Genomic DNA, 14,543 nt, shown 5'->3' with positions numbered 1-14,543 from the left:
CCCCCGTTTTTATTTGTCAAGCCGTACTGAGGTTCAGTGTTTTTTAGCGTGTTCCCTTATTCACCCAGAGGTTTGCAGCTTTTCACGCCACTGGGAGGTTCTTAGCGGCGAGTGCTGTACGAAGGACACGTCGGTGAAGTGTGCTGTGCTCGGACCGCGACTTGCCCTTAGGGACGCCGTGCCAGCCAGAAAGTGTGTCCTACTCATTGGAAATGGATAATAGGGACACTGCTGCTCATGTTGCTGGTGATTATAGGCCATTTCCACTTTTTAATCTTTTTAAATTATTATATAATAATCTCTCTCCTGTGACTCCCTGTACCCTTTCCGCAGGCTGGCTCTGCGACCGCCAGGCAGCCCCGGCTGCTTTCGGTAATGGTTACCTCACACTGCAGTTTGCTGAGCTGCTTTGAATTATTCAACATCTGACCAAGCAGGTTGTTCACTGATCTTTGCCCGAATTGGTTAGTTCTAACTGATTTGGGCAGTTAGTATTTTGCTTTTTTTAATGAACTGGACTCCCAAGAGTCATGCGTGGAGCTGTTACATGGATTGCCGTCACCCTTTCGTGGCAGGGGGGGGAGGGCGGGGGGCCCCGCCCTTTTTCTGCACGCTGCAGGGGGTGGGCAGTAAGCCGTAAGCTGTTTTAAAGCTGAGTTTACTAACTTGTAGCCTGAGGAAACGGTGAAACTTTCCTATTTCAAAAGGTCTTGCCCAGATCCTGCGGCAAGGCTGCTGGATCAGGAAAAGCCTGTTCTGCCCAGAGGCTGCAATGAATTCAATATATGTACATTAAATATACATGTATGCAATATATATGCATTAAATATGCATATCTGCAATATATATAGATGCATTAAATAGCTATGTATTTATTTTTGCTTATGGGCTCTTTCTTGGGCTTAGCCGAAATCCAGGGAGCTGCCGACCGGTGGTTGGCACAAGGTGCTGCTTCGATGGCCGTAAAGTGCTTTTGGATATCAAGCTGCGTGCCTGCAGCTGGGCAGTGGGGCTGGGTGGGGAGAGGAGCTGTCGATGCACTAGTGGGGGGCTCACTGGTGGAAGGGAAGCAGTGCTGGGTTGTGCTTTCCCTGCCCTCCGCCTTACCTCATGCTCTCATAGGGATGCTGTCTGCCACGGATGCTGCTCAGGACCAATATTCCGTAAAAGTCTTTTTTTAGTCTGTCTCTGTTTTGGGCACCTGTTGTATTGTGCTGACTCCAGTCATTTTTCCCCAAAACTTTAGTCATTTTGTTTGAGGTGGACTTCCAACCGAAGCCACTTTAGTCTAAAAGCATGCCTGCTCTTGACGTCCAGCCATAATTGATAACGTTTGTAGTTCAGAGACATTTGTCCTGTTCTCCTTAATGAAGGCTTAATGCACTTATTTTTGATCCGGCTGTTTGTAAAGGGCTTTTTGTTTTCCTCCTGCAGCAGAAAGGAGGGGTAAGCACCTGTGAGGCTAGGGTATTTTGGGAGCAAATCAGGCTCGTTATTTTTGCTTACAACCTGAACTCCTTTGTGGCCTTGGATGGGTAATGTTTCTCTGCGGGCTTTTTGCTCTGTGATTTCAGCTGAATTTTTGCAGGATCTGTAAGCGAAAGGGCCCTTGGTCTGGCTCCAGCCTTGCTTGCGGAGAGTGGGATGTGGAGGGCTTGCTGACTTCTAGCCGTGTATTTTCAGATGGTCAGCAAGCAGTCTTTGTGTCTGGCCTATCTTAAAATATGCTCTATACCTTACTAAGATTTTGTAAGGAAAAGGGGAAAGCAGAGGCAACGCTCACTCGGTAGATGCTCTTTGTTTGCAGCATTGTGGCAACTGCACTGATTTGCAGAACAGGGGGAACCTGTTTTTCTTGTACAGGACCTAGAAAAGCTGAGTAAGGTGCGCGACAGGCAAGACTAGACAATTTGAAGCATTTCTTTGGTATTGCAAACTGTGATCTTTTCAGCACTAGTAAAAATTAAGTACCGTTAGACTGCAGCGACGCTGTGCTTTGTTGCCTGAGCCTCAGTTGGCTTAAGAGGGGAAAAGAAACCCTTTCCCTGCTGGGAAATTAAATGGGGGGTGGGGGGGAGGGAATCCTCTTTGTGAGCAGCCCTGCCATCTTTTATTATGATTTCTGTGTAATTCCTCCCCAGCATTAGCACAAAGCCGAGTGGCTGCTGCCTGTTGAGACCAGGGTGATGTGAGGTCCTGGGGGTGCTTGGGCTGTGCTGGGGGTGCCTGCTCAGCAGCAGCCCTGCTCTTACAGGGGCTGCAAAGCCAAGCTTAAAAGCAGTATTAATTTTTTTTTTTTTTGGTCTGGCTCGCAACATGGTATTTCGCATGCTAGTTTTGTTCGCTCTGAGTCGTGGAAGGTTTTTATTTGTTTTTTTTGTTGTTGGGGTTTTTTTCCCCGCTTCCTTCCAGCTCACCTTTTCTTATAAATGTTTGCTCAGGGAGGGAACGCAGTAAAATTAGCTGCGATGCCCAGAGGGCTGTCGTCCTTGTATCAGCCAAATTAATATTGTGGAGTACGTCACTTCCACGGGGCGGTTTCTTCCAGTGCGTTTGAACGGATGGAAGTGGGACTTTCCACTTGACCATTCCAGTAAGTGCAGGGTGGGAGGCTCAGATGTGCAGAGAGAGGAAACCTTGGGTGAAGGACTTGTCTTGATAAAGTGTGAGAGCAGGAACGCCCTTACCCCAGTACCCATCTAGGGAAAGCGGCTGGTGGGATGGGGATGACCACGAATCATCTCCCGGGATGCTGACCTCTTCTCCCGCACAGGATGCGCTGGCTTCTGCAGCTGAGGATGCCACACCGAAACCTCTGGGGCACCAAGCCTGGCACCCCGGGACCAGCTCGGAGCCCACCTCCAGGTCCCCATGGAGAAACGGGTTTCCCTCCTGGGTGCAAAACCTGGCTGCTGTGCTGCTGGCGTTGCGTGGCGCGGGTGCTCGGACAACCCCGGGCAGTGTGTGCTTTGCCGGAGCTGCTCCGCAGCCACGTTACCCAGCCTGGCAGGAATGTGAGCCAGAAGGATTTCCTGAAGATAAACAATTCTAGGCCACATGTTGCGGGTTTCTCTCCTGACTGGGTGAATTGCCCTGATCCAGTATCCTAGTGTAACTCTGCCTGCAGCCCCAAGGATGAATCTCTTGGTTACTATAGTATCTGGAGATGAAAATACTCCAAATGGGGTCTGGGGCAGGTGGAGCTGATTTTGGCTGGGGAGCAAGGAGTGAAGTAGGTGATTTCTCCCTTGTTTCCAGCTTTTATCTCCTGCTACTTCTGTGGAAATGTTTCTCTACAGTACAGCAAGGGGAGGGTTAGAAAACCACAGCTTTTACTTTTTTGGAGTGGAAAAACCTAATCCGAACCAGTGTGAGTGAGCAGCATGGGGCGGCTGGGACCTTGGACTTCGGGTACCCATTGCAGGGGCTGAGGCCACCCCCCGCAGCCTGGACCTGCCCTCCCGTCCCTCCCTGGTCGCACGGGCACTAGGACAGGCTCCCTGGGGGAAAGCTCGAGCCGGGGGACGCGGGCTGGGCAGGCCTGGGTACCAGCCCTTGCTTCGGGGTGTTGCAGCAGCGATGTACGCCCTGGCAGGGGGGTCTGCAGCCCCCACCCCTGGCGAGTGGGCGGCCGGGCGGGCTTGCTTCCCGGTGGGGAAGGGGAGGAAACTGCTCTGGGAAATGGGCTCCTTGTCGGTCAGCTGGCAGCCCAGCTCCGAAATGCTGGGAAATCTTAGAAAGGGGGGAAATGTCTTTAGGTGGCAGAGGTCAGAGTAACGTCTGGCCAAGCTGGGATGCATAACATAGTATTTAAGGGTTTTTGTTTGTTCCATAACTGAAGAGCTCGGGCTTTCTGAGGACCGGAAAGCAATGGGAAAACCAACAAATTATAGCTCTGCTGGCTGATGCAAGCACTGACAATTGCAAACTTGGAGTTTTTTTCTAGTTTGCTGTTACTTTAATTTTTGCCAGGGCAAATCACTGCTCTGAAGAGCTTGCTGCCTTGCTAAAATAGCTGCCGATCAGCAGACATATGTGCACAGCTTGAGCCGGGGAAAGGAGGGAGGAAGAGGTTTGAAAATGGGAAGACCTCGTTGTATTTGCTTTGTGACCTCTGCAAAACATTTGGGCTCTTATTCAAAGTCCTTTTTGTGTTCTCAAGTCTGAAGTGTTCCTATGAGCCTGAATCTTATATGCTGGTTGAACTTTTCTTTTGGACTGCCAAAAATAAGAATATGCTGCCTGTATATCACGATGAGCGATGGTTTCATAACCCTGTCTGCCAACAGGGTAGGGAAGAAAGATTTGAGATCCTGAAAACTTCCAAAGGTCAGTGGTTGTGTTTGAACAGGAGCAACAGATTTTCCGCAGAACAGCAGCACTGAAGCAATGCTACCCCAGTCGATACCTGCTGGCTTTGGCCTGGGTTTGGCTTTTTGCATCACGTGTGATTCTGGCTTTCTGCCCAGCATTGCTGAACTGACGCTGTGATTAGGGACGATGTGGCATATTTGTTGGGAAGATGCAATACTGCGTGATTTGGGGGTAGACTGCTTTTGCATGGAAAAAGACCAAGACAACCAGCCAAACCAAACCAAACCCCACACCAAAAAAACTCTTTCTGGCCGTCACTCCAGTGCGTGGTGCACAGAGTCTGGGACAGGGCTGGGCCCTCCTGTACATTTATTGTCTGGGGAAAAAAAACCTCTTGTATTTCCTCTCTCCACCCTTCTTACATCTTTCAAGTAGCCCTTTCCCCTCTTCTCCCCGCCCTGTCGTGTCTCTGCTTTTATCAGTGGCTTTATTGGCTAAGTCAGCTTTTCCAGGAAGCTCAGCCTAGTTGGGCTCTGCTGTTCTCCAGCCTGTCGTCCTTGGTGAAGGTGACCTTCCTGCAAGCCCATATGGTGAGGCAGCACGTCCTTGGGACAGAGGGGACAATGTGGACAGGCTCCGGCCCCACGGGCCCCCTCGTGTTGCTGGACGCACCTCGACTTGCATTAAGGATGGTGTGATCTGGGTCAATGATGCTTTGCTTAGAGCGCATCATCCACTGCTTTGTCATCCCCAACGGGGACCTGGGACAAGGTCTGGGTGTTGAGCCTCATCATGTGTTGACGTGGTTTTAAAAAAAAAGTGTTGGTCCTTTTCCCATGGCTCCTCTTTTGCTCTTGCTTGTTGTTCTGCTTGATCTGGGGGTTCGCTGCCCCCCTCACCTTGGCTGGGGCCAGCTTGCCCCCGGCAGTCACTCCTTGGTGATTCTGTTCTGCCTGTGGTTGAAATATCGGTAGGAGCTTCAACCTCAACGTAGAATGGAGACTGGTTTAAATTTTAACCTTTTGATTTCCCAATGTACTGGCCTTCCCTCTTCCACTTAGGGGTAAGCAGCAAAAGTCCTCTCCGATGGGAAAGCTGCTCAGAGCTGTGCTCAGCTGCAGCCCTTTCTCTAGGATCTATGGGTTCTTAGTATTTTAAATGCAATGTTTTGGGGTTTTTTTCCCCCAAGGACTGTGCATGTTCTCGACCCTTTCCTGCAGATGTAGGGGAGAACGGTGGGGTGGATCCCGATCGATGGAGTTCTCCCTATAAATCAGGACATCTGCCTAAAAATGTGGTCTCTGTGGGTAAGCATGGTCCAAGCTGCTAAATTATTAAGGGTTTTCTCAAAGCATTGCTTGTACTTGCATAGAAATTACTAAGGACAAAGAGTAATAGAAAACTTGGGAAGAAAAACTTCAATTTCCATATATATTGGTTGGGCAGTGAGGTTGGTGTGCTGAGTGACTTTCCGAGACTGCCGGATGGTTTGGGGAGTTTATGGTAAATTTATGGAGGCTTTTTAAAACTGTGGATGTGTTTTTCTTGGTTCTTCTGGGGCTAAATGAAACAGGAGCTAGAACAGGCTGTTTTGGGAGGTGGTGTTATTTTTGCTGGCTTTTTTTGTAAATCAGGTCGTCTTCTCTACTACTTTTATGATAAATGGAACAATAGGAGTGATTAGACTTTAAACTATTCCTGAGATCTAAGCCAAGTAATGTGATTTAATCTTTCTTCTGCATATCTTTAATATAAGCTCTGATTTCATTCAAATGTTTGAGCTTTGTACTTGTACCGTATAATTATCTCTGGTTTTAGCAGATGACTTTTTTTTAAATGCCTGTGGTTTTTATTAGATCTTTTTTCTATGAGTTATTTGTGTTTACTTTGTGGCTGGAAGATATGTTCAGCAAACATGAAAGGAGTTTCTTTTGATTAGTTAGTTCTGTTTTAGGTGCTTTCTGAAACTATAGTAAATCAAATGGTGGGTTGTTTTTTTTTTTTTTGCCGCTACTTTTTTCCTGGAAATGGGGCCAGCAGGTAGCACAGACAATTGTTTTCCATGTGGGGGATATAATTAAACACAGTGTTTTGCAGCTGCCCTAGAAATAACCCACTTAGAGTGGCTCCTTCTCAATGGCAGCTGCAGAACACGGGTTCACCTCTCCTGTTGAACTCCATTAATTTTTACCCAGGTTTGCTAATTTTTACCCAGGTTTGCAACTTTTCTCAAATGCTGGCTTGGTCCTGTACGTGGCGCTGTGATGGGTTCCCAGAATTTTGGGAGGGTGATGGAGAGGAGCCTCTCCAGGAGGCAGGTGGGAGCTGTCGTGCCGGGGCAGGGATGCGTTCGTAGGAGAAAGGCACATATAAGGCACGAAGGAGAGCTTGCCCAAACGCAGGCGAAGTATTTTGGGGAGTACTGTGGGCTGCAGATGCAATTCCTTCGTCTCGATGTAATGCTCCGGTGGCTTCACGTCATAAATGGTGTTGGGTCATTAGTTGCATCCATGGGCGTTTTTAGCCCTGGTCTGATGCCCTCAAATTGTACCCATTCCTAACTCCTCAAAGAAAAGTTCATAGCAAAATGCCAAGCCTCAGCTGACCTTCCATGGGCATATTGATGTGTGTAGATGGGCTTTTTACATTTGGACAACGTAAGAAAATAGCTATTATCCCTAATGCCTTCTTTTCAAAACTGCTGCTTCTGGCAGTAAGTGGGCTTTATACAAAGTTGGAAGTATAGGAGATTGGATTACATCAAAATATTTAACAGGAATATGTTCTGTGTCTGAATTTCTCCATGGCACGAGGAAGGCTGTGCTGCAGCAGCGGCATGTTCTCTGCCGTGCGTGCCCGCCTCGGTGGCGACGGTGCCATTATTTATTACGGCAGCCTGGGTGCCCGACCCTGCCTGAGGTGGGAAGTGAAGATAGACAGCGACCTGCCGACTTGGAAGGACGTGCCTGGCAGAATGGCTTCACTAGCCTCATCTTCATCTCCTGTGATTTGTGTTTGACTCTCTGGTGGTTGTCTTCCAGCTGAGCTCCTTCAGGAAAAATCTGGTCTGGATGCCCTGCTGAGAGGTTGGCTCGCCAATGGGCTTGGGTAGACACTGGAGGAGTGGAGCAGGAGCCCTGAACTGAAGCTTGAAACATTGCAGGAGAGATCTGCATCTTTGGGGCTGGTCTTCAAGTGATGCAAACAGGATAGTTGGCTTTTCTCAAAAATACCTCCTTCCCTCTCTCCTCTCAATTCCCGGGGTGTGCGGTGTCCCCCGTGGTGCTGCTTTGTGTCTGCCAGCTGCTGGGACCTCCTCCGTGTTGCTGGGGCACGGTACGGCAGGGAGGGGACTGGGGTCACCCACCAGCATTCCCAAATCTTCATAGCTTGGTGGGAGGATGCAGCGCGGCTTCCCACCGCGTGGCTCCCAGGCCACAGGCAGTCTGGCACCGCTAATCCCTGCGGATTGCTCTGGTTCTCCCAGCGCTCCTGCAGACACCACGCCTCGGGCAGAGGGAGGTGATAAAGTGCACATGGGCAGGATGCAATTGTTTATTTTCTTAAATAATCCTTTTGGCGTGCCCAGCTCTAAGCAGAAGAAACTCTGGCTTTTGTTTGCACCAGCTGACTCCCGCGCCCGTAGCACAGGCTCTATAAAGCCCCACAAGGCAACAAGGCAGCTGTTTGAATTGTATCCAAGTAATATTTTCTTTATTTGAATTTCTTTTTTTATTTTGCCATCAGAATTAAAATTTTTGATGAAAGGCAGTCAGGAAAAGTCATCTAAATCCTCTCCCCGCTAATCTGCATATTTTATAATTTTCCCAAAAGCCTGGCAGCTACTCCCTAAATCTCCTCTTAAGTCTCCATTGTGAGCCGTTATTAAGACTTAGCAATCTATCAGCAGCCGTTTGGGGTGGGCTTGTCAAAATAAGAGCTTTTAATTGCCGAGCTGAGCCAACACCTCTCACCGCTGGCATCATTGTGGTGTGCTCTCGCTTTCTGGGAGGTGAAAAAAAAAAAATAATGGTGGCGTGAAGCCTTCCAGCTGCTCATGTGGCTCCGTGGTGGTGTGACGCCGTGGGATGGGCAGGAGAATGGGAAGGTAAATGCCAGGAGTGGTGGGAGTCTGTTTAGACCACAGAGCGAGGACTTCTCCCTGTGCTGCCACCGCAGAGGACTCTGACGCACCATGGAGGAGGTTGCCGTTGTCTTTGTGGGAGATGCTTCAAATAAGTAACTGAAGGGTAGTCAAAGGGTGAAAGCCCACCTAGGAGCTGGTGGGGATAACTCGGTGGGGCATGGTCATGGGGTCGCGCTTGGGATTTGGGTTCTCTTCTGCTCTGTGCTCTGGGTTTTCCATGGTTAACTACGGATGGTCTCCTTGAGGTTGGCTGTAGCCAGAGCGGTCAGCACACCAGCGCGGGTTTAGGCATGGTGTAAAAACAACGTCTTTAATTAAAGATGCTGCAGACATGGGTGGGGAGCTGGGGAAGGAAGAGCTGCTGCTTCCTTTGGGCAGATCCTGCTCCTGGTGCAACAGGATCCATTCAGCTGCCACTGCCTCAGGTACACGAATGGGGCTGGCTTAGATTTTTACATTCTAATTTTCTAATGTTTTTAATTTATATATTTTTTTCCTACACTTTCCCCGAGCAGCAGTTAGCCCCAGGCCTTGCTGCCTAAGCGTGGTTGTTTTCAGAGCACCTTTTCTCCAGCTGGGTCTTGCTTGCAGCTTGACAAGCTGCCTGCGACGGGCCCATCGGACAACGAGGATGCTGAGCCGGACCCAGGGCTAAGCCCTTGCTGGGCAGCTGGCACGGGGCAGGGATTTGGCATTTTGGCACCTGCCCTGGTGGGGTTTCAAAGCAAACAAGCTCTAGGGTTGAGGATTAATACGACTAAGCGGAGTGTGAACAGTATTGCTGGTGTTTCAGCAGCCCTGCCACCTGCTAATGCCCTTGAACCATGAACAGTGACAAATGTCTTCCCTGCTCGTGTTTTAAAATCCAAAACCTTAACTCTTGCAAAACTTTAGCCTGGCCTAAGACAACCCTTTTTTTCCCCTCCCACTCCATCTCCTCTAAGTGGTCATTTAAAATTCATTTTATAATTTTAAGTTCAGCCTTGCAAAATGCTTCCTGGTGCCAGCCGGGTCTCCTGCCTTGGCTGCGAGCGCCGGTGGCAGGGACATTTTGTTATATGCAAGGTGGAACCTGGACAGAATGAAAAGCTGATTTTTAAACTGTTGCATGCTTTTGTTTCTCTTGAAAATAGACTTTTCTGATCCATCAAGGACCTTGCATGGGCTGGCCATCCCAGAGCTGGCAGCTGATGGAAAGGGAGCCCACGGTGTTGCCCCGTCCACCTGAGCCTTCCCGAGGGCTGCAGGCGATGGCAGGGACCTGCATTGCCTCTGCCTTGTCACAAGTTTGCAAGTGTTTTTAAATGAAGTTACAGGAAGTTGGAAATTCAGTATCTAAGTTACATTTAATTAGAAGAGCTCTTACTTTCATTATATTCAGATACCTTGTTTACTTTGTGTTATGTTAACATGCTCTCCGTTGGATTGGGAGGATCTATCTTTAATTTGCTGGGTGCCATGACCTCCGCTGGGAAGCCTGCGAGGGCCGCGGCGATGGCTGGGTCTCTGCTAGAGCCTCGTGTTGCTGTTTGCAAGTCTCTCTTGTGGCTTCTTGCAAGGGACGCTCTCCTCCCGCAGAGCCACTCTGCTTCCCCTCCGAGTTTATTCTGCGGCGATTCCCCTCGTCCTTGCCGTGGCCGCTGTGGAGCAGAGGGGCTGATTCATTTGTGACAGCTCATTCTGCTTTCACATAACCCCCCAGCAAGACAAGCTGGCGTTCCCAGCACCCCACGTGTCTTTTTGAGGAGTCTGTGATGCAAAACTGTCTGCTTCATTATTTCTGGTTTTATCTGAGATTTTAAAATAGCAGAAGTACATTTTTTTTTTTAAAGCTAAATCCCAAGTCTGCGTGCGCCAATGCGGTGGTGAGACGTTTTGGGTGGACTTGAGGGTTTGACTGGAGAGCAAGTGTAAAGGAGGGTGCAGTTTCCGTCATCTTCTGTGGGGTCCTGGGGTAAAGCCTGGAGCTGCTGTAGAAACCCAAGGCTGAAGGACTCTCCAGGTCGGGACTAGGAAAAGGTGTGTACAGGATAAATAACATTCCTAATGATTTGAAGTGCTCAATAAAGATATATCCGCCTTCAAGAAGGAAAAATTGCCTGACGGACGGGCACAGGCTGCAAGTACAGACAGCAGCCGTCCCGCCGAAGGCAGGAGTACGGTGGACACAAGTGGTGACCTGCCCTGGGGGGGTGTAGGATGGGCTGTGGTCGTGGGGGGTCGGTGCAGAGCAGCGGTGGGGACTCCAGGTTGCAGGCTCGCTGTTGCCTTGGGTTGATAAATGGTCTTATGTGTGCCTCTTTGTTCTCTGTGCTTTTGCTGGAGCGCAGAAGTGAATTTTTGAGGTTCCAGGCTGCCTTAATTTCCAATGAACAGCATGATGCATTCAGAAGCTGGAAGCTGTTAATACAAATATTTGACTCTTTTTGAGCTAGAAGCTAATTTTTCCCTTTCCTGGTTGCCCCAACAGTGTGCTGGAGAAGAGAAGCGGGTCGGTACGCGCACTGTGGTGGTTGGGCACCGTCCAGTTTTGGAAACAGATGCGTACGTGGCACAGAAGTTTTGCGACAACAGGATCGTCTCCTCCAAGGTGAGTTTGCTCCACTTGTCCGGGTTGCTTTGTGTGCACGTGTTCCCTGCTCGTGTATTCACCCTGATTTTATATGATGGGTGTTTTTGACGTTGAGACACTATGAATTCCTCAAGGACGGACCTAAAGGTCCCTTTTGAAGTGGAGCAGCCCGGTACATACCTTACACCACAGCTCCAGTCTCTCTATTGGTCTTTTTTCCTTCCTATCAGTCCCAGGTGGGATGTGTACAAGTTCCTCCTAGGCTGGATGAGAGCAAATAACATGAACACATTCATTTTGTGAGGTTTTTGGGGTGAGGGTTTTTTTTAACGTTTTCTGGCATTCTCACAGTGAAGAAAGGACAGGTTAAGTATCATACAACATGAGATGACAGCAACTCGGATTTGCAAAAGGGAGTGGGGATTATTTTATAAATGGACAGAAAAATATGATTCCCTATTCTTTTTTTCCCGTGGGTTTTTTTCTCTCTTGAGATAGGATGAAAATAACCATGTTCTGTTTATCCCTTTGGATGAAAGGGGAAACATTCATATGGTATTAATGCAGCTTTTGTTTATGGTGGAAAACTGTGATAACACCCGTCTGCCTTCTGCTTAGCTTTTTTCCATGACATTCATGAAGCTTTTTCAGAAGATGTGAAGCCAATTCAAGTAAAATACCAAACAAGTGGCATCCGATATTGTCAACACAGCTGGATACACACTAGGTTGCTTAGGATTCGTGATGCTTGGTGTACAGTTAGGCTTCAGTTTTACTGCACTTGAGCTGTAAGGGGGTTTTTCCCACTCCTTTTTTTATACAGCTTGGATCTTACTTGGTTTTATGTCTCTCAGCTGTCTCAGTTTACGTTGGGGAAAAGTTTTAAGTCTAACCGTGTTTAACTTGTGTAGCATTCCCATTGACATTACCCGGGCACGCAAGAGGGTCCTTCAGAGAGGACACCTTCCCCTGTTGCAGTTCCCTCTCTGACAAAATGGTTTGTTTTAGCACTAATTTTAATTCTTCCCTGATTTATTTTTGCATGTTGTGTCCGTGCTGTTTTTTTCTGTTTATATTTGCTATGCATGGAGTCATCTTACCTGACCAGTCTCTCTTTATAATTAAGTGGACGTTGATCTTGAGACTTGGCTGCTTATTATTTTTTGTTTATTCGAGGCAGACTGAAAGATCAGATATTATTAGACCCATTATTTTCCATGGTGTTCTTAAATTCCACATGTTTTCCAAAGCAAATGATCCAGCAGCCTTCCTAAAGTGATAATGGAGCACAACCCAGTAACAAATTTGTATGGGCAACGGGGATTTTTTTTTTTTTAACAGAAGAACAACTCTAAGATGGTTTTTGGAATTAGTTTGGGGAAAAAAAAAATCTCTGCACTGTGCATTACCTCTTCATGAAATCATGTCTCTACAAATGCCTATCTAGAAGTTGTCTGCTGAAACAAATCCTGTTGTTTTTACCTTCTTTTACCCTTCACCATCTCCAACTGTGTGGTTTTGGGTTATTCTGACAAAAGAGAAATAGTTGCCTGCTTTAAAGCAAACAAACAAAAGACCCCCGCATATCTGAGAGACACTTCCAACTGTTCAATCAACCAGCGGAGAGAGCCGGAGCTGGAAGCCAAAGCGGGAGCTCAGCGGTATCTCGGCATCCAGCTGCACCGCGCTCCCGGTTTTAAAGCGGGGACCTGGACCTTTGCCTGGAGCGCGCCAGGGCTGCCCAGACAGCCCGCGGCGGAGCTCCTCGCCGGGTTAAAGGGAAAACTCCTTCCCTGTTTTGCACCAATACTTCCCATTTCGTAGCTCTAGTCCCCAGTCAGCCCCGTGCCCTGGTCTGTTTGTGAGCCCCCCTCTCTCCCCGCAGTACACCCTCTGGAACTTCCTCCCGAAGAACCTTTTTGAGCAGTTTAGAAGAATTGCCAACTTCTACTTCCTCATCATCTTCCTCGTGCAGGTAAGAGCTTTGTTGCCAAGGGTGAGTTTTATTTATGTACTGATGATAAGCACAGCTTGAACAAGAATTGAGGTTCAAAACTGACTCTGGTGCTTGTAAGTGTTTTTTTTTTTTTTTTAGGTTGTTTTTGTTTCTTTTTTAGTTGGAAGTGTTATAATTCTGGCACATCATCCAGGGCATAATAAGAATTAAAATACTTGGGCCTGTCTGAGATGATGTTTGAATGACTGCTGAAACAAAAAAACATCTTCAAGTGTTAAGATCGGTCAACCAGTGAAAGTACATTTGATGCTACAGGATTAAGATCTAGTTTTTTGTCATCTTTGTTACTTTTGCTGCATAACTATGTATTTTCCCAAGTTATATGATATTTGTATATTTTAGTTGTAGTGAGTTTTAAGGCAAGCAGGAGAGAGAAGCTGTACTCGGTAAAATTCAGAAAATGCATAGCATGAGCTTTGGGAATGTGAAGCTTCAGGAAGTTGCCCTACGCTGACAAAATCGCAAATTTCAAACATGGACAAAGTTTTTCTGCTCTGATTTGTGACTTTGGTTAAGGAGCAAATCCTGAGCAAACCCAAATAGTCATTTTCTGTCCTGTCAGCCAAGAAGAAAAGTGGGCTGTCCAAATGCATTGGGGTGAAGGAATTTTGGGAGAATCTCCACAGTGTATTTATTCCCCTTTGCAATCCTGTCCTCAGGCCTGGGGCTTAGCAGACAACTTGCTCTAGGGCTGAAAAACAGAGATAACGTCCGAGGAGGGCTCCTGGCAGCGTTGTGTGAGAGGCCGACTTACCCCGACATAAGCTAGCTCTTCTCCACCACTGGATTTCGCTGGCGTTGCTCCGTTTTGTCAGAGTGAATTTGTAATTTGCCTTGAACTGAAGTGATGCCCTGGAGTCGGGATGTCCTTTTTGTATAGTTGGCCATTTAGTGACGCAGTATTACGTTTTATCTGTTGACCCTCTGGCCATGAAGAACATGGGATATTCTTGATTATACTTACAAATCTGATTGCAGTGTAGCTGCTTACACACTTTAGGCACGGGGTGTGCAGGTGAGAGAAGAGCCTGGCTATTTCTCCTTGGTTTTGTTTTGTGCTCTGTGATTACCTCTAAAATAAGGAAGCAACCCTCATGCTTTATTAGAGAAAAAGCAAACCCAACAGAACAAAAAACAACCTGACAGCACTAATACACTTGCTGCCCTATAAAGTAACTGACTGACCCACAGGCGCTTCTTGTTCTGGAGCTGCAGGAGGTGTCACTTGCCTTAAAAAAAGCACTCGGAGCCATTCCATTTATTTAAAAAATCCACGCTCATACCTTGATAAATGGCATCTATAGCTTAAATATCGGTCCTTATCTTTAAATTACTTTAAATTACTAGAATTGCCCTACGTGCCGCATTAGGAGCAAAGTATCACGGCGCTTTGGGGAGCTGCCTGGTGCATCAGCTCTACCTGATGCTGAAACCCTTTATCAAAATGTCTATTAGTCTGTGACTCCCAATTCAGCTCTTGTTTCAGAGAGGGA

General features: G+C 47.7%; 1 protein-coding gene across 1 annotated transcript in view; it reads left to right on the top strand.

The window, feature by feature from the left end:
- The window catches only part of ATP11C (ATPase, class VI, type 11C), a gene marked incomplete at its 3' end in the record, with an annotated part of 42,776 nt that overhangs the window by 236 nt on the left and 27,997 nt on the right, over positions 1-14,543 (top strand). The window contains exons 2-6 of the mRNA XM_010291238.1: positions 334-372; positions 4,862-4,904; positions 5,541-5,621; positions 10,932-11,051; positions 12,919-13,008. Coding sequence (XP_010289540.1) covers positions 334-372; positions 4,862-4,904; positions 5,541-5,621; positions 10,932-11,051; positions 12,919-13,008 — 373 coding nt within the window. The remainder of the gene's footprint in view (positions 1-333; positions 373-4,861; positions 4,905-5,540; positions 5,622-10,931; positions 11,052-12,918; positions 13,009-14,543) is intronic.

Source organism: Phaethon lepturus, unplaced genomic scaffold, assembly GCF_000687285.1.
Source record: "Phaethon lepturus isolate BGI_N335 unplaced genomic scaffold, ASM68728v1 scaffold9037, whole genome shotgun sequence".
NCBI classification, from domain to species: domain Eukaryota; kingdom Metazoa; phylum Chordata; class Aves; order Phaethontiformes; family Phaethontidae; genus Phaethon; species Phaethon lepturus.
This window is presented reverse-complemented; position numbering and strand designations above follow the sequence as displayed.